This window comes from Canis aureus, chromosome X (assembly GCF_053574225.1).
Source record: "Canis aureus isolate CA01 chromosome X, VMU_Caureus_v.1.0, whole genome shotgun sequence".
In the NCBI taxonomy this organism is placed as follows: domain Eukaryota; kingdom Metazoa; phylum Chordata; class Mammalia; order Carnivora; family Canidae; genus Canis; species Canis aureus.
The window spans coordinates 110,592,514-110,611,931 of NC_135649.1; the positions used below are offsets into that span (position 1 = coordinate 110,592,514).

Consider the following 19,418-nt stretch of genomic DNA (forward strand, 5'->3'; position numbering starts at 1 on the left):
CACTTCGGAGGGGAGGGTCATAAATAGTCTCTTCTGGAAGATTCACATCGTGCGTTCTGTGTTGCAGGCCCGGTGGCATCAGAGCCGAGTGATGGATGACCTGCGGTCCCAGAACCTCTCCATGGACATGACCGACTCCTCTCCCGCCTTGGCCAATAACAGACTGGAGAATGGCATGGCCCAGCTGATCACCACCGAAGCCTGGAACATCAACTCCACTGACCTGGTAAAGAAGGCCCTGGTGACCGTGCCGGCCCCGTCCATCCTGAACCCCCCGGCCGAGTCTCAGAGCGGCGTGGCTCTGAAGGTGGCGGCCACCGTGCTGCAACCCCTGTGCCTCGGGGAGAGCCCGGTGGTGATGCCCATTCACATGCAGGTGGAGGGAAGCTCGGCGCCCGAGCTCAACCCTAATGGCAATGCCACCTATGTCATGACCACGCAGGGCCCCGTGCAGCTGCCCGTGGTGCTGGAGCAGCACGTCTTCCAGCACCTCAACTCCCCTCTGGTCCTGCCGCAGGAGGCCCCGTGCTCCTCCAGTGCCATCCACAACAACCTGTTCCAGGGAGCCGAGGACCCCGAGGCCCCACCCCAGCTCCTGGACCTGCGGATCCCCAGCCAGCCGCAGGAGCCCACGTTGCCATTTGAAGCCGTGCTCCAGAATTTGTTCCCCTCACAGGGTGCTCTCGGCCCCCCACCCTGTCAGCCTCCTCCTGGATACGCCCCGGTGCCCCCCCAGCCCTTTAACTCCCCGCTGTCCCCCCTGGTGCCCCCGGCCACCCTCTTGGTGCCCTACCCTGTGATCGTGCCCTTGCCCGTGCCGGTCCCCATCCCCATCCCCATCCCGGTGCCTCAGAGTCCTGAATCCAAGCTCGGCTCCAGTTTCCCCAAGCCGCCGTCTTCCTTCGGCCTGCACCCCTTTAAAGGCGGCCAGCCCCCCCTGGAGAAGGAGGAACTGAAGCCCTTCGATCTCCTCCAGCCGAGGGAGTACTTCCAGCTGAGCCGCCACACGGTCATCAAGATGGGCAGTGAGAACGAGGCCCTGGATCTGTCCATGAAGTCGGTGCCCTGGCTGAAGGCGGGCCAAGCCAGTCCCCCCGGCTGCCAGGAAGATGCGGCCCTAGACCTGTCGCTGGCGGCCCACCGAAAAGCTGAGCCTCCCGTGGAGACCCTGTTCGACGGCAGCGGGTCAGTGGACCGCCCGGCTCACGGGGCGCTGGAGAAACTTCCCGGGGGCGGGGACGCGCCCTTTGCCCCTGCCACGGCCCCCGGGGCCTCGGCCACGGAGAGCCACGTGGGGGGCAGCAACCCCGCCCAGCTGCCCGGCCAGCCCGACGGGGACGTCAAGGCCGAAAATCACCCTGACGTGGTGAGCGAGTCCCAGGCGGCCAAGGTGATCGTCTCGGTGGAAGACGCCGTGCCCACCGTCTTCTGCGGCAAGATCAAGGGCCTCTCGGGGGTGTCCACCAAAAACTTCTCCTTCAAAAGAGAAGACTCCGTGCTTCAGGGCTACGACATCAACAGCCAAGGAGAAGAGCCCGTGGGCAGCACGGAGCCCCTTAGGAAACCCGTCAAAAACCGGAGCATAAAGTTAAAGAAAGTGAACTCCCAGGAAATACACATGCTCCCGATCAAAAAACAACGGCTGGCCACCTTTTTTCCAAGAAAGTAAATAATGGCTTTTTAAAATTTTTATGATTATAATATGGGGAAAGGTGCATTGGTTTTATAAAAAGGCATTTAAGACAAATTATCTTTGTTAATTATTTGGGGGAGTAGTTGGGAAGTGGGAAGGCGAATTGGCTCTAGAGGCCCTGTAAGCTAGGATCGTTTTCTTTTTTAATTTTTGACTTTTCACAAATGAGTAAATAAGAGCAACCTATTTTTCAAGCAGATTGCACATTTTTTGCAGCTTTAATGGAATATTGGGTGAATCAGAGGGGTAAAAAAAAGCTATTTTCATTGCCACAAAGTGCTTTGATGATGTAATACCTAATAAAGGGTAGGATGAATATTTCACAATAAATGTTTGTTTGCACTAATTGGTTGCAGCATTCTATCATTTTTTAAATTTGCATTCCTTAACTGGTGTGGTTTGGCCAAAACTGTTGCTTGTAAAGCACTGCAAGTTCTCCGTGTTTCGAGACCTAAGCTCTTCGGGTACATCGGGCAGAGAAGGATTATATTGGCCTCTGCCCCCATAAAAGGAAGACTTGGAATATGTATGGCCTGGAGCGAGTCACTTCCCCCTCTAAACCTTGCTTTCTTCATTCGTAAAAATGTGGCACAGAGAAGGGGTGGGGAGGTGAGTTGCCAGGCCCCCAGGCCCCTTCCAGGTCGCCATAGACCGTGGGTATGGAGAATTCTGTGTCTGAGCCTGCTGTAGACTAAAACAGACAAATGTGTCTAAAAGGAAAATTTACCTGCTTCCTCCCCACCCCCTCCCAGAATTTAGCTGCAAAGGACCTTCTTTACAAAGGCAGTAAGAGCATTGGTCTGAATGACTGAAGGGCTTGCAACTCAAAGGTATTACTGAAGACCGCTTGAGACCAGAGGTAAGTCCTTTGCCGGTGGAGCAGGAGATGTCTCGTGGATGTTCCTGGCCTGGGGTAGAGATAGTTGGGAGTGGGGCCGGGAAGGGAAGAGAAAGTCTTCGCTCCTTGTCAGTGCAGCCCAGTGCTTCTCAACTGGGGTGATGGTGCCTCCCCAGGGGACATCTGGCAATGCCTGGAGACACATTTGGTTGTCACAGGCAACGGAGGGGAGCAGGGAGGGGATGCTACTGGCATCTGGTGGGTAGACACCCGGGACTTCGCTAAACATCCCACAGGCATTTCCCCACAACACACCCCTGCCCCCCCCCCCCCCCCCCCGCTGCAGCGGGTGATCCAGCCCGAGCGCCAGTGGTGCCAGGCCGAGAACCCGGGGCTCAGCCGTTTCTCGTTGGGCGGAAGCGAGGCATCTGGCAGAAGGGAACAGCACGGAGCCGCCCACTCAAATCAGGAACCGTGAGCGCACAGTGAAAATAGAGCTGCTAGGTGGCCCGTCACACTCGTGTCTGAAACTGTGCTGGCGAGAGACTGACTACGGCAGGCCCGCTTTGCAGCTCCGAGCTCTTTCCTTCACGTCTTGCAATTAGCACGTATCCAGCTGTTACTGTGAACATGAACAGGAGGAAAAGCAGTTGCGAGACTGTTCTTTTATTACCAGGCTCTCTGTGGATAGGGTTACCGTCTCAGCTGGTCCCGTCCTGTGCACCCCGAATGGATTCTCTCTCTCCTGCCCGTGTCCTGGGCTGTTAAACCTTCTTTGGCCAAGTGCGCCGCGGTGCTAACAGGCAGGCAGCAGTCGCTCGCTGGGCTAACTGTCCTGTTCCACGGCCCGGCTGCACTCGTCCCTCAGCCTCCAACCGGGCGCTCTTTTTCCAGTTTCATGGAGCGAGTGGCCCTGGGTCGGTGGCCCCGTTTCCCGAGAATGGCACACGCGTTCCGGGCTCGGAGATGACACAGATGTGCCCGGGGCCTTGCTGATGCCTCTGGTGCCCGTGTGCGGTGACCTGTGCCACCCCTGCCCTCCCAGCATACCGGCCAGAGCTGCTGCTTACCTGGCTCCAGGGAGCAGAATTCTCTGTCTGGACGGTAGAAGAAGCAGGTGCTGCAAGCTGAGTGACGTATAGGTGGAAAGGAAGGCATTTGCGGCCCGTAATTACATTATAAACCTCAAGCCACAAATTTCTCTTTGATGTGTCTGGAGGTGCCCCGTAAATCGGTGCTGGTTGGGTGCGAATTGTTGGCTCCACAGCCCCGCGGGATGTTAAGTCGGTAGGGCCTGTCCCCTCGCCCTGGGACAGGTCCCTGGAACAGGCCTCCCACCACCCTTCTGCACCCAGCCCAGGGCCTGCCATTCGTGGCCGGGGGCCTTTGGGGAGAGGCCGCTGTGGCATTGGGGAGACTTACCCAGCGAGGTGTGTGAGGTCTACACGGAGTGATATCTAGAGACGAGGCTCAGGCTCATGCTATTGGGGCCGTGACCCCCTCTGCCTGCCCCTCTTGCCAGGCTTGGATGGAAACTGGCATCCAGTTGGCTGCCTACAGGCCAGGGAATCAGAACAAAGGGCTTGTCTCTGTGGCCAGGGTGAGCCTGGGGTTCCCTGGTGGTTCAGTTCTGCGCTCCCTCCCGGGGCAGAGGCCTATGGCCTCTTCTGCAAAACCTTGTGTAAGAATTATCAGCCCAGAACCCTGGTTCCTAGCCTGAGGCATGTGATCCCCACGAGGGTCACGGAGGGGGCCACTGGCAAACTCAGGCCCCACGGTTTTTCTGCCTGACTCAGAGAGCCGTGCTCACTTATTCCCCCACCCCATATAGCCATCTCCAGCTAACCTCCTTTCAGGTTCCAGAAGGATTTGTGTCAGACTCTCGTGACTTAATTTCTCATTTCTCCTTAAAAAAAAATGTTTGGACCAACTAGCCTAAAGAATAGCTTTTTAGAGTCTTTTAGGAAATAGGATTAGTCCCCAGGAATGTTGATATTTGCTCAGACTTGTCAAGATGGCTTCGGCTGGCTTCAGTTCAGAAATGATAAAAAATTGGAACGAGTTACAAAGATCCATATTTGGGGGTAGTTATCCTTCTGGCAAAATAAAAACTAGACGGAAAATGAGAGACTTAAAGATGATACAGTTACTATCCTAACCAAGGAAGCCTTTGACAATGAGTAGAAAATTCTAAAGTGAGGTCAAAGATTTGTTTAGATTCAAATGCAAAACTCTCATAGTTTAAGCATGAAAAAGTTTGTCTGCAAGGGTGAAAACTCCAAACAAAAGGAAGGAGGGAGGGAGGGATAGACGGGAGGAAGGAAGGGACGGAGGGAGGGAAGGAGGGAAAAGTAGCCAATTACTGTGAGAGTATGTCAATACAGTGATTATCTTCATAAATACCATAATTAATAGAGAAGGAAAGGATTTAGATTCCATTTTACAAGTGAGGAAATTGAGGCTCAGAAGAGTTTTCTGCTTTCAGTTTTTAAGTATCAACAACTTAAAAATATGTACTTTGCAATGATTCTTAAATATTGGGTTTGAAGCCCGGTGAACCCACAGGAATTTGGATTCTTTGGGGGCAAAAACCAGTAGGAATTAGCGAAGAGTCTGAATTACAGATTTTTTTTTCAATTATTTTCGAAACCATTCCAGTTAACTGGAATGCCCAGAGCACTTGGTACAATCGTAAAGGGGAGATTTCAAGCTGAAGACTGGCGATGCCAAGCCTCTAACAGCCACACTCAAAAGCTGCTAAGCTGAAAACTTTAACAGCAGGGAAAAAAGCATTAGAGGTCATTCTGGCCGACTTTACTCCTCATTAAATAAGAAAGGCAATTTTCCAGAACAGCTCACTACCACCAGGTCAAATAACTGACCTCCCACATCAGCGAAACAAAATAGGGTGTACTTGAGGTCCTTAGGGTGCCATTTTAATAAATTGGTATTTATTTTAATTAACATATTGGTTGATTTTAAAGTAAGTAGTATATATGAGTGCTGGAAAGGACTAGTTCCAAAATGCTGCAAATAATCCATCTGCAACTGCTATTAGACCTGAGGATTTCTGAGCAAAGTGAGATTGTAGCCGTGTGCCTTGCCGAAATTACGAAAGCGTGCACGTTAAAGGAGGTGAACCGTTGAGGCTGACTATATTAACCCAACTTGTAGGTTGTTTTCCATCCACCTATGTTCTAGATACACACTCACAGGTGTAGGCTCACTCTGCTGACAAAGATGGTAAGTCACCTGGAAGCTGCCCTCCCTCTTGCTAACTAATTAAGTCAAAAGTCTGATCACCCAGTCAGGAAGAATGTTACGAACCCCTTTCCATCACTAGTCCTATCCCGTCAGTCCCGAGGGGCACTGGGAATTCCGTTTTAGTCAGAATCGCTTCAAATAAGGGTTTTTTTCAACGCAGACATTTTCGTTAGGGCACATTTCAAGCCATATGAAGAAATACCATGATGAACAGATGAAATTCTGTGAAAGCAGGATTGAATCTTCCTTCTTTACCTCAGGGTTTCTCCACTTTGGCACTACTAACATTTGGGACTGGATGACTCTCTGTTGTAAGGCACTGTCCTGGGCGCCATAGGATGTTTAGCGGCACTTCTGGTCTCTCCCATGAGATGCCAGCAGCACCCCTCCCGCCTGCCCCCCATCGCCTCAGTTGGGACAACAAAAATGTCTGCAGGTGTTGCCAAGAGTCCCCCGGGGAGCAAAGTTGAGAACCTGGTTGAGAACCACTGCCTTATCCCCAGGGTTTGTCTTCTTATACCTGGTCCCCAGCAGGAGGTCAAAATCTCTCTGAGGAATGAATTTAGTCAAGAGACAATCGGGAAGAGAGGTCTGTAGCTGTGGTCTCTGGTACCCCACTCCTACTTTCTGGCTTACCACCACGTGCCTGATCTGACTGGGAAGCTACCGTTTGGAAACTCCATTCATCCCTCCAAAGGGACCTCACTCATCCAGCCTGTAGCACGGCCCTCTAGAAACTTCTCCCTAGAAAGCGGGATTCTGCAAAACTGCTCCACCTCACAGAGAGGGCAGGCCCTCGGCCAGTTCTGAAGGCATGCCTCACGTTTACCAACACCGTGAAGCTGGAAGGACCCTTACTCAAACCTCACCCTGTGATGACGTTCACCAGTCTTATTCCCAAGGGCAGCATAACCCAGCGATGGGCAAATGTTGCCAGGGAGTTGGGTGTGGTTTTTCTTCGTTGTGTTTTACCTCAATCCTTCTCGATGCGCTCGAGCCTCGGTTTTTGCTTGTCCTTAATGGAAACAAAGGCCAAACCTCCTCCTCCTAGCAGTTCCCTCTTTAAACACCAGATCTTTCCGCAGCCTCCTTCCCTTAGACTTGAGCCCCGTCTCCTCTCAGGCTCTCTGAGATCCTACCAGGTAGCCCTTATGCCATCTTGGTTGCCCTTCCCCCAGTACCTCCATCTCTTCTGGAGAGTCAAGAACTCCAGGTAGGTGATGGAAATGTTCTCAAATCGACTGCGGTGATGGTTGTCCAACCCTGTGACTATACCTAAAAAGTGGAATTGTACACTTTAAATGAGTGAATTGTGTGGTATGTGAATTATGGCTCATTTCTTGACCCTTATGCTGTTATCTTTTTAAAAATAATAAAGGAATCCCAGATAGAAATTGGGAACTGACAGTGGGTTCCAGCCAAACCTCCTAGAACCCAATGGCTCCTTCCCATCTTTGGTCAGTTAGAGTGTCTGGTAACGTATCTCTACTTCCTATCGGGCCCTGATGTCTTTGATTCATTATTTCCTGTTTATACATCCTCTTTTCCCTTTGGACCCGACCTATCTGACTCTCCCAGGCTTCTCTTTACAGTCAGAACTTTCCTTGGACCACCATCAACCCATGTCTCATTTCTTTGAATCTAGAATCCCTTCTTCTGAGTAGTTTGCCCTGATTGGGCCTTCCCAGGCCTTTGGCTTGGTCCTCACAATTTCTTTTCCAGGGTTCAAACTATATTTGGCTACACCCTCATTTCTTTTTTTTAAAAGATTTTTATTTATTAATTATGAGAGACAGAGAGAGGCAGAGACATAGGCAGAGGGAGAAGCAGGCTCCCTGCAGGCAGCCCGATGCAGGACTCGGTCCCAGGACCCTGGGATCACGACCTAAGCCAAAGGCAGATGCTCAACCACTGAGCCACCCAGGTGCCCCTGGCCATAGCCTCTTAATTCAAGCAAAATCACACAAAGAAGACCAGTGTATAAAAAAATCATGCAATAGCAGCCGCTCCCACCTGGCTGCCCCCTGGCCCTGGAAGGCCTGCCTGTGTAGTTGAGGAAAAGCTGCTACAAGGTGGTGGTGCTGTACAGGCCCTGGCACCGCAGCTGTTGCCACCCCCCGTCCTCCATGGAACCTTCTCCACCACGACTCTGGATGACAGGGCTGTGTGCCTTCTACTATTTCATCTCACATCTTCTCCATGAGTAGAGGAAACATCTAAGGCACATGGGGTTCAGTGACCCGGGAGCTCAGAATGAGGAGACCAGGTTCTAGAAGTGGGGCTGGGTACCAGTGCTGGAGAAACAGTCCCGGAGCCAAGCACTGTCTTCACAAAGCCAAGACTCACCCCCAATATAGGCCATCAGCAGTACCAGTCCCCGAGGTGGCCACAATGGCAGTGGAGACCATGGAAAAGCCTTTAGGAATTCAGTCTTCCTTGAGACAAGGCCAGAAAATGGAGTGAAAAGTTTGCTGTTGGGACGCCTGGGTGGCTCAGCAGTTGAGCGTCTGCCTTCGGCTCAGGGCATGATCCTGGGGTCCTGGGATCGAGTCCCACATCGGGCTCCCTGTAGGGAGCCTGTTTCTCCTGTCTCTGCCCCTCTCTCTCTGCCTCTCTCTGTATCTCTCATGAATAAATAAAATCTTTTAAAAAAAGAAAAGTTTGCTGTTAACAAGTGATGTTTTTTGAATGCAGCTTTATGATTTCGAGTACCAGACTAATGGCAACCAGCTAACGGGGTCTTGCCTGGCAGGAGTCCTCAGGAGAATCTTGTTCATGCAGGGATAACATTACTGGTAAAGAGCATAGCTACTATTTGTAAGTGAACAGGTGCTCCCAGGTACTTGAGGGGGCATGAGAACCGTGTGTTTTCCCTGTGTGGCCACGGAATGACACTAGGCAGGCCGTGGGAGAGCCAATGGAATGGAGGGCTCATTCTTTAAGATCTGAGACCTTTTTACTGCAACTGTTTTCAATGGAGTCTTTTCAAAGTGCATCAAGCACCTGGCAGGGACGACCCCTCCTTGACTCTGTCATTGTTCCGGCCACTGCTGACTAGCCTGAGCTGGAGTGGCATGATGCCCTGCAGGGCGTCCAGGGTTGAGGGCTGGCGTTGGCTCTCCGGTCCCAGTCCCCACGAGTGTGCACTGGTGCTTCCCTTCTTTTGCATTTTTTGAAAATCTCTTCCAATCATGTCCCTTCTTTTCTTCTGTGACAGCAGGGCAGGCCTGGCCATCTCTGGCCAACTGGCTCTCAGCCATAACCTGGCCCACAGCATGAAGTGGTCCCCCGTCCCCTGGCACATGCCTCCGCACCACCCAGAGAGGCCCAGCCCCAGTGCCCCGTCTGGGACCATCCTCTGCAGCTCCTTTCCTCCGCACACTTGCCTGAGACCCGCTGCAGGGGAGTGAGACTCGAGGGAAGGCCTCTCCCTCCCATCTGAATGAGGGAGCCATGTTCTGGCCCTTGCGTTGGAAGCTCCCTGAGACAGGCCCGCGTTGTAGGGGTGACTGCTCGGCGTGGGGCCCACGGTGCAGAGTACAAGAGGAAAGCTCTTGACTGCCGCTCATGCAAGGGGAACATGGAGAGCCGCCTTGACTTTCTTATCCATCACCTCTTGGCTGTACTGGCCCCTGCCCTGGACTCGGCCACTGTCGGGCCCTTGTGCTTTGGGTGTGTTCTGGATCTTGGTCATGAGTGATCTGTGCAAGCACCAGGTGAACAGGACACTGTATTTTGGACATTTCACTTGGACCTTGCCTGTCCTGTTTATTTACTCTCCAGACCCCTCGTTGCCACCATGAAGGTTAAAATCCAGCAGAATCCATTGGAGCCATTGCAAATTTCCAAATTAATGAAATTTTAATCAGTATTTTACTGAAGCCTTTTCCTTCCTCCTGCCCCCTTCCCTCCCTACCTCTCTTTCTTTTTCTTTTTTTGTAACAACTAGAAGTGCTGCTTCTGTTTCATGTTACAAGTGACAACAATTACCTAGGGAGACATGGCACCTCTCGGGCCCCACGTCGCTGCCCTCTCGGGGTGCTTTTACCCCCGTCCCTTCTTAACTTTCTTGCACGCCTCTCGCCACATTCTTCTGTGTCCTGTGTCTTCCTCCGCCATCCCCAGACAGTGATGCTGATGCCACACCGCAGGCCCGTGCCCACCCTTCTGCTTCCCACCCACGTGTCCTCTCGCAGTGGCCTCCGCCACTCTCCTAGCTGCTGCCAACATCTTCACTGTGTCGATTCCTGAGTCTCCAGCCCTTCAGCCTCAAACACCCAAGATCCCACCTGCTGTCCTGATAGGGTGGTCCTATAGGTGCTTCAGACTCACCATCTCTAAAACTTAACAGCACATCTCCCTTCCTCACCCCTGCCCCAAATCCAGCAGCATTGCACACCCTCTGTTGCTGCCCCCCTCCCCACTGCCCAAGCGAGAAATGTGAGGCTGCCCTCCGTGACTCTGTCCTCTCCTTCGCCTCCCACATCCCATCTTGCTTGCTTCGCCTCCTTGAGATTCCCCGAATGCACCATTCCTTTCCTCCACACTGACTGTCCTTGACCAGCCCACATCATCCTTTGCCCAGACTTTTAAAATGGCCTCAGAACTGGGTGGAGACCACAGCTCCATTTGTATCCAGCCCCTTTGATCCACTTTTCTATTCTTCCACCAGAACAGTTTTGGTAAAAGCCAAGTCTTCCCATGTTCCACTCTACAAAAGCTTCTGGTGTTGGATATAGCCTTACACCGTGAAGAGGTGGCCCATCTCCGGCCTTCTGAGATCAGACTCTGGACCACGTCTGTGACTGGAGCTCCCCGCCTCACCCCCACGTACAAGCTCCGGGAATACAGAAGGTTAACGGTTTCCCGCTTGAGCTTCTCTGGGTCCCTGACACTCCCTCCTCACCTTCTCATTCTGACTCATTCTGCAAGATTTAGCTCAAAATAACACCTCCTCCAGAAAGGTTTCTGTGACTACTCCAGCAGAAGGCAAGAGCTGCATCCAGCCCTCGCGTGGCAGCGTGCACACCTATATCATAAACTGCTCTAGGGCCAAAGTCAAGGTCATTGCATCTCTCACACCTAGCACACTGCATGGCATTCAGGGGGCCCTCGACGTAGTGCAAGCAGGGCGGGGCGGGGGGCAGGGACTCTGGGTAGAAGTGAGGCGTGCTGGTTTCAGAGCTACAGGGTCTGGATTCAGTGGCCACTTCTTTCTAGCTGTGTGACTTCAGGCACTTCACTTTGTCTCTCTGCTCCCATTTCCTCATCTGTAACATGGGAGTGACAAAATACGTGTGAGTCCATGAGGTAACACATTTGAGGCACCAAGGACGGAGTGCTCAGTAAATCGGTACTATACTTTGCTTACGGGTCGGCGATAGAGACCAAGGCCGACAAACGCCACGGAAATTCCTGAGATTATAAAGCCTTTCATTGCAGCTGCCATATTTTTGGGTTCCACTTTGGCCCACAAAGGTGGGTTGCTAGGCAAGCACTTTCATGCCCTCCTGCAGACTACTGACTCATTGTTAAAGCAACTGATATGCCATCTCATTTTCCGTCCTGGCCTGATCCATCACTTGGCCATGAAGAGGAAAAGGGACTAATTAGAAGAGGAGATCGAGAGACGGGGCAGGGAGAAAAAACTTCAAAGGCAAGATTGGCATAGAATCAGAGTGGTGCATGTGCTTAAACTTCACTGTCCTTTGGATTCCTCATCTGGGGCACCATGACTCAGTTGCCTCATTGTGGGGATCGATGACATAGGGTATGTGCCTGGGGCCTGCCTTCCTCTCCTGCCACAGATTGGTCCCCAGGGCCAGTCCTGTCCAGAGGCTGTGGCTCAGCGCCCCCCCCCCTCCATTGAAGGCCAAGCTCTTGGGAGAGGGACTCTGTATTGGCCCTGTGGGGCTGTGCAGTCCCAGAAACCTGCAGTCGGGTGGGCAGGGCCAGGGGGCCTTCCTCCGGTGTAAATATATAGAGCTGTTCTCTCTTTTATCAAATGCTTCCTATAAAATATCTCATGTCTTAGAGCAGATAAACTTTTATTTGAATTAAAAATATAAATTCTCTTGGGGCACCTGGGTGGCTCAGTGATTGAGCATCTGCCTTCAGATCAGGTCGTGGTCCCCGGGTTCTGTGATCAAGTCCTGCTTCCGGCTCCCCGCAGGGAGCCTGCTCTTCCCTCTGCCCATGTCTCTGCCTCTCTCTGTGTGTCTCTCATGAATAAATAAATAAAATCTTTTAAATATATATAAATTCGCTTAACAAGAATAACAGCAGTTTCTTTTTTTCAGCAAGAAAGCTTTCTTGGGTGCCCTTTAAACAAGCTCTAGCATGTGGGCAGCCTCTCAGGAACACAGCTACTATACAAATTGAGGGCAACTGTCTTAGAAATAACTACAGGAGAAGGTTTGTGAGGTTAGTGCAGGAAAGGAATCCCTTGCTCATCCTCGTAAGAGCTGCTGACCTCTCCGCCACGGAAATAGGACCGTCTGCACTAAGGGGATTTTCAAGAAGTCAGACCCGCCGCCGCCTCTCCGCTGGCCTGCTGGGGAGAACCGCCCGGTATCCACGCCGTGTGCGCTGGGGGCACAGCGCCCCCTGCTGGCAGCCGCCGCCACACGCCCCGGCGCCCGGCCCGGGATCCTGACACGGGCACCTTGCTAATGACTTCGCCCTCGGGAAGAAGCCAGCCTGGGGGCATCTGCGGCCTCCGAGCGAGGGATCCAGATCGAAAACCCCGGGGCCCAAGTCTCCAGGAAGGCGCCTCCTCACCCGGCAGCGACGCACGGAAAGCCTTGTTCCGGCCCAGCGCGGAGCGAGGCCGAGCTCCCTGGGGGGACACCTCGTGCTCCCCGCATGGAGCCCCGGCATCAGCCCCCACCTCGGGGGGCGGGGGGGGAGACCCAGCAGGTGCAGGGCGCCGGGGCGCCGGGAAGGCCTCCCAGAGCGCAGGGCCCCACAGCCGAGCCTCTGCGGCGGAGGAGGGTGGGCAGGGGGCCCGCCCGGGGTGCAGCGGCCCAGGTCGCCCTTCTCAACACGGGGTCGTCACCCTGGCTGCCGGCGCGGCCACCAGGAGCGCTGGAAACCCCCCGGGGCCCAGGCCTGAGCGGGTCCAGGGATTCTCCCGGGCACCAGGCTGGGGGCCCCGCCCGGACACTCTGGGGGGCCAGTCACGGGATCGGGGCACGCAGGGCTCCCGGCGCCCGGGAGGGTCACGCTACCGACGCGGTTGGCGGGCGGGGTCGCGGGAAGGGGGCGCCAAGGGGCTGGCGATGCGGCCCCCGAGCCAAGGGGTGCAGCGCGCAGAGCGGGGGGCCCTCGGGCAGCCCCTCGAGGCGCCGGCGGCGCGACTGGTCAGGGTGCCGCTCCCGGGTGGGCGCTCAGGGCCGGGTGTGGGTGCGAGCGGGCGGGGGGCACGGACACAGCCGTGGGCCCGGGCTTCTGGGGCAGAGATCAGGGAGGACTCGCCAGGACTCGGCGACTACAAGCTGCGCCTCCGCAGGGCCGTCGCAGGGACCGGGCCGTGGGCCGTCGGGGCCCCGGGAGGCCCCCCCGGGAGCCGTGGGGCTGCAGGCTGGCCCAGCTCTGGGAGCCCCCCCGGCTCCGGGCTGACCCCGCGGCCCCCGGCGGCCACGGCCGGCCTCCAGCGCACCGGCCAGCACCTGTGCCCTCCCGGGAGCCGCACGGGGTCTCCCTGCCGAGGGCCCGGAGCCCGCGGTCTTGGCCCTAATTCCTCCTCCGGCTGTAGGCACCGGGCCGGCTGCGCCCGACGGACGCCTGGCTGCCAGCAACCCCACGGCTCAGGCCACGCTCGGGCCCTCCTCCCAGGACAGCCCAGGGAAAGCCGCCGGGTGGGATTCCACCAGGGGCGCTGTGCACGCGGCTGATGGGTCCTGGTTGCTGAGAGCCCGGCCCCCGCCCCCAGCGGCTGCCGGAATGCTCTGTCCGAAATTTCCAGAATGTTGGTCTGCCTGTGTGACGCCCGCCCCCCGTTGGTAATTCCTTCACTGCTTCCCACAGGCCCGAAGATGCTACCCGAAGGTGACCCCGGGCCTTCCCGGCCGAGGCGTGTTGGGCACCCCAGTTCCCAGGGATGCCCCAGGACCCAGCCCACGTTTCACTCTCTCTCAACACTCGGTGGTTTACCGAGAGCCTCGGGATGACGCAGCCCGGCGGTGGCCTGAACGCAGGGCATCTGTCCCCCTTTAAGGGTGGCCCTGGGGCTCCAGGGCTCAGCGGAGCAGGGCTTACTGCGAACATGAAGGATTTGAAGCTGGACCCAGAGGGACGCCACCTCACAGGCAGAGCCAAGACTTCCTAGCGCCGAGGGCTTAGCTTCACCCCACAGATAAACAAAGGGCCCCCGACATCCCAAGTTTCTAGGCCACAGGCTAAGGTCTTCCGCGGACAACACGAGGTCACGGAGCCCGCGTGCACGTGTTGTTTGGCCTGTGTTTGCACGTACTTATGCCTACATCTTAACGCTGGGAGATTTCACGCTAAAATCTGCATTTCGACGTGCTTTTGAAAAACCGGAAGGTTTGTGGCATTAGACTCAAAACTTTGCAAGGCAACCCGTGCAAGGCTCACTACTCCCCCGGGAGCAGCAGGAGAACCCCAGCCCGACGCAGCCCGCCCGTCGCCTGTGCACGCCTAGGCCCGCCCGCCCGCTGCGCACGGGGAGGCCGCCAGCCCGGCCCAGCCAGAAGCTCGTCTGCAGCCCCTCAGCCGGGACAATGTTTACAACCTCGTTGTGCAAACGCTGCTGTGTGTTCCCCAGATCCGTCTCCGTCCTCTCGGGGAGCCACTGTGCCCGGCTCTCCTGCACCTGCGCGGCCACGAGCTCGTTCTACGGGCGGGCCCCGCGGAGAAGCCCCGGGCGGGGGGGGGGGGGAGGGGGCGGCCCCGGGCTGAGGCGATGAGCGGGTCCTCGGGGGCACGTGTTGCCTGAGCAGGGCCACGGGAGGGCGCAGCGGCCGCGCGGCATCGGACGTCACCTGGGAGACCGAGCAAAGCCACGGAGAGCTCGGGACTCCGTTACGGCAGGTGGCCCAGGGCAGCCCGGTCGAGGTGCGCCACGCGACCAAAAGCACCTGCTCACCGGGCGCCTTCCTTCTTGTCGCGTGATGCCAGCGCTCAAAAGGGCTTGCGCTGCGTCCTGAGTATATGCGGTTAGCGGGCGGGTCGCGCACCGGCCGCGTCCAGACTGCAACTCCCGCCGGCGACCCACACCCCCCAGGCCGGCCCGGGCCTCCCCGCGCTCAGCTGCGGCGCGAGGCTCCTAGGCCACCGACGACATCGGCCGTTCCAGGAAGGGACTGTACCGGAGCACTCCCTGACCAGGGTCATTTCTTGGGTACCTGCACTTTTTCACACACAAAGAGCGCTGTGGATTTTGCCAGCATCCATGCTGACTTCTGAAATATATTAGGACGTGAAGTAATAGAGGCACAAACTAGAAACCAGTGATTGTCACTCTGTGACTCCTTCCGAATGGCGACACTCACATGCTGAGGACACATTATAATTTCCCATATAGAAATGAGATATATCCTCATTATGGGAAAAGCAACAACAACCAAATATTTTTAAAAGAATAAAAGGGAAAACAAAAAAGAACTAAAGTGACATGACCGCACGTACGTTCCTCATAACGCCTTCTTCTGGGGAGCTGACCTCATCGTGTCACACAGACACATTGAAAGACAAGTGAAAGCAAGGCCCAGGCTGCATCACAGGGAAGATCTACAAATCACCACCAGAGCAGGTCACGCACATCAAACACTTCATGCACCACAAAGACATTTTGCATATTTTCTTTTTCAAGGAACAGCAGTGGGATGTGGGGCAAAGACGTTCCCAGGTCAGATTTGAGACAGTAGAATGTTAAACAGAAACCAGCTAACAAGAAATCCCCATGCACCCGTGGGCGACTGACAGCTTTCCACCAGATTTTGTGCTTGCATCCATGGAGGGAGGGAATCGGGGAAATGGTTGAGCAGTGAGGTCTGAGGGGAACAGATTAATGATCCACCCAAAGTTTTCCCTTCAAACAGTACAGATAGAGTAGAAACCGTTGTTTTAGCTACAGACGGTCGTGAAACAACAAACCTGTGTTCTCTCACATTGTCTGTGGGGCTGGAATTTAGCAGTGACTTTAGCAGGTTGCCCGCATCTCCAGGCCTCTCATTAGGCGGCAGTCAAGCTGTCAGTGGGGCTGGGATCTCATCGGAAGGCTCGATGGCTGGTGGAGTTGAGATCCACCCCCGAGCTCACTCACAAAGTAGTTGGTAGTCCTTGGGCCACACAGCTGAGACCCTTAAAGGGCTGGCCTGGTGCTAGGGGAGCTGGTTCCCCCGTGAGCAAGCGATCTGAGAGCGCCTACGACGAAGCCACCATCTCTTCAGTCTGGTCTCAAAATTGACATCTCATCACTTCTCCTGTATCTATTCACTCGAGAAGAGGAGGAAATCCAACCACACTAGATGTGAGATGACACAAAGGTGTGGAAACCAGGAAAAAGGGTCATGGGGACATTTTCACTGGTGAGGAGAAAAGAGCTGCATTAAATATTCCTAATGGGGTTTATGAGTTTCATGACCCGAGAAGGGACAAAATGGAAATAGTATGAAGATGACTTAATGGCCATGAAGTGTGGGGGACAGGATCTGGCAAGAAATGAGATCAGCCGGGTAGGAGAGAATCATATTAGAGCTCCGAGGGCCACAACGTTGAGTATGTATTCAGTTGACCTAACTTTTTGTAGGTCCATAGTGAATAACATCCTAAAGAGGACAGGAAATATTGACCATGAACCCGGGTGACTAGTGTTTCTAAAATAGGACAGCAAGAGGTGATGCCAAAGGGATAGAATGAGCTGTGTGCTACAGAAGGAAGCAACAGAACCTAATAACTAATTCTGTGTGTCTGGGGGGGGGTATTAGATGCCAACTTTATGCTGCATATTGAGATTTCTGAGTCAACTCCCATAAATATCACCCCTCCTTTCCCTGCTCCCAGGTTCTGAAAAGTTCCAAAAGAAAAGAGTGAAGACGGGAGGCCCACTCCCAGTTTCTCCTTCGGCAGGCCTGGGGCGGGCTTGAGGATTTGCTTTGCCAGCAGGTTCCCAGGTGAAGCTGCTGCTGCTGGTCTGGGGCATAGAGAGGCCCAGCGGGTCCGCTAGGCGATGGGGCCTTTCCCCGCTGCAGCCACACGTGGCTACTGAGCATGAGAACGGGCCAGGCTGAAATGGGATGTGCTCTCAGTGCAAGATACACACCGAGCTTTAAAGAGAGGACACACACAAAAAAAAATAAATAAAAAAAAAATAAAGAGAGGACACAAAAACAGTGCACACTGTCTCTCCAATGCTTTTACATGTTGGAATGATGACAGTTTGGATATATTGGATTACACGATGGTATTGTTAAAATTGACATTACCTGTTTAGTTTTACTGTTCAGTGTACCCATTGGGAAATTTAAATTACGTAGATGGCTCGAATTAGATCTGTCCCTACTGGACAGCAGTATAATGGAGAATTAAAAGAGGCAGAATATCAACCTGTAAAAACAAAAGCTGTCCTTGGGATATTCAGCAATTTGTGTACTGCAGGGGCACCTGGGCGGCTCAGTGGGTTAAGAGTCCGGCTCTTAAACTCAGGTCACGTCTTGATCTCAGGGTCGTGAGATCAAGCCCTGCACTGGGCTCACACTGGGTTGGGAGCCTACTAAGGAAGAAAAGGAAAAAAAGAGATTTGAATACTACATGCCTGCTTAAAGATATGGAGGAAATGTTCGTTTTCAGGTAATTTAAAAATTTTAGTATAGTTTTAGATCTACTTGAGAGGTACTGAGATAGTAGAGAGAGTACCCACACCCATTTTCCCCGCTGTTAGTATCTTAGGTACATTTGCCACAATGAGTCACACTGATATATTATTATGAACCAAAGCCCACGCTGTGTTCAGATTTCCTCAGTTTTTGCCCATTTCTGTTCCAGGATCCCGTCCAGGGTCCCACATCATGTTTAGTCAGCATGCCTTCTTGGGCTCCTCTGGGCTGTGACGGTTTCGTTTCTCAGACTTTGCTTGTTTTTGAGGACCTTGGCAGTTTTGAGGGGTACCCGTCAGGTGTTTGGAAGAATGTTCCCCAGTTGGGATTTGGTGATTTTCCTCATGTTGAGACTGGGGTGATGGGTTCTAGGGAGGAAGACCACGGAGGTGACGTGCTGTTCTCACGACATTGTCTCGGGGGTACGTGCTGGCTGGTGACATTGACCTTGATCACCCGGCTGAGGTCCTGTCCGTGGGGTCTCTCCACTGTAGACTTAGGCTCCCCTCCTTCCGCATTGTCCTTTTTGGAAGGAGATCTCTCCACACGGCCCGCACTTAAGGCGCTGGGAGCAGTGCGCCACCGCCCCCCCCCCCCAGTGAGACTCTACATTATTGGGGGTCCTTCCGCACAGATCCATTCTCCCCCATCTGCTCATTTCTTCGGTCGCTTGTTTACAGCAGTAAACCACACACTCGTGGGTGTTTCTTTACACTTTGGGTTCTAATCCAATACTGCTGAGGCTCCGGGAGCTCTTTCAGTTGGCTCCCGTGTCCCGCTGTAAGGCCCCATCCTTGTGCTTTTTGGAGCACATCCTTCTGGCGCTACAAGATGCTCCAGACTCATCTGGAATGTTCCCTGCGCCGGTCCTAGAAACAGACATTTCTCCGAGGAAACCTGGTTCCTGTCATTAGAGAACAGTCTTAGAAATGCATTCTTAAAGTGTGGCAGTAGTATGGTTCCTTTTTAAAATGTTTATCTTTTTAATATATCTAGTGACCTCTTTAGGTTAAATAAGTCCTATCTGCTTCAAAACAACGTGGAGGGGATCCCTGGGTGGCTCAGCGGTTTGGCGCCTGCCTTTGGCCCAGGGCGTGATCCTGGAGTCACGGGATAGAGTCCCGTGTCGGGCTCCTGGCATGAAGCCTGCTTCTCCCTCCTCCTGTGTCTCTGCACCTCTCTCTATGTCTATCACAAAATAAATAAATTAAAAAAAAAACGTGGAAATGGGGGTGCGGGTGGGTGTTTGGCTGCAACAAGACTGGTCATGGGTTCATAATTATTGAGGCTGGGGGATGGGATCGGGGTTCCTTACACTTTTCTTTTTCTGCAGGGGCTTGAAATGTACTATCACAGAGCTTCTTTTTTTTTTTTAGATTTTATTTATTTGTTCATGAGAGACAGAGAGAGAGAGAGAGAGAGAGAGAGAGAGAGGCAGAGACACAGGCAGAGGGAGAAGGGAAGAAGGGAGAAGCGGGCTCCATGCAGGGAGCCCGATGTGGGACTCGATCCCGGGACCCCAGGATCACGCCCTGAGGCGAAGGCAGGCGCTACAACACCAACACGGCTTTGAGCTTCTCTATTTTTATTTTAATTCGCAGTTCCAGGCGTTCCCTGGGTGGCTCAGCGGTTGAGCGTCTGCAGGAGCCCCCGAGGCCGGGAGCGAGCTGGAGGGGGCGGGCCGCCACGGGGGGGGGGGGGGGGGGAGGGGACAGGAGGGGACGGGCCGCCCCGGGGTGGGGGGTGGGGGGGTGGGGGGGAGGGGTCTGGAGGGAGTGGGCCG

The 19,418-nt window shown here is 54.2% G+C and overlaps 1 protein-coding gene across 12 annotated transcripts in view; it reads left to right on the forward strand.

Annotated features, from left to right (window-relative positions):
* The window catches only part of RAI2 (retinoic acid induced 2), a 388,350-nt gene extending 386,311 nt beyond the window's left edge, over positions 1–2,039 (forward strand). For 10 of the 12 annotated variants that reach the window (XM_077889284.1, XM_077889277.1, XM_077889285.1 and 7 more), the window contains one exon: positions 68–2,039. In XM_077889284.1, the coding sequence (XP_077745410.1) occupies positions 92–1,669 (1,578 nt within the window). In that variant the 5' untranslated portion in view covers positions 68–91 and the 3' untranslated portion in view covers positions 1,670–2,039. The remainder of the gene's footprint in view (positions 1–67) is intronic. The other 2 variants (XM_077889287.1, XM_077889288.1) reach the window with 2 other exon arrangements.
* The last annotated feature ends 17,379 nt before the right edge of the window (positions 2,040–19,418 follow it).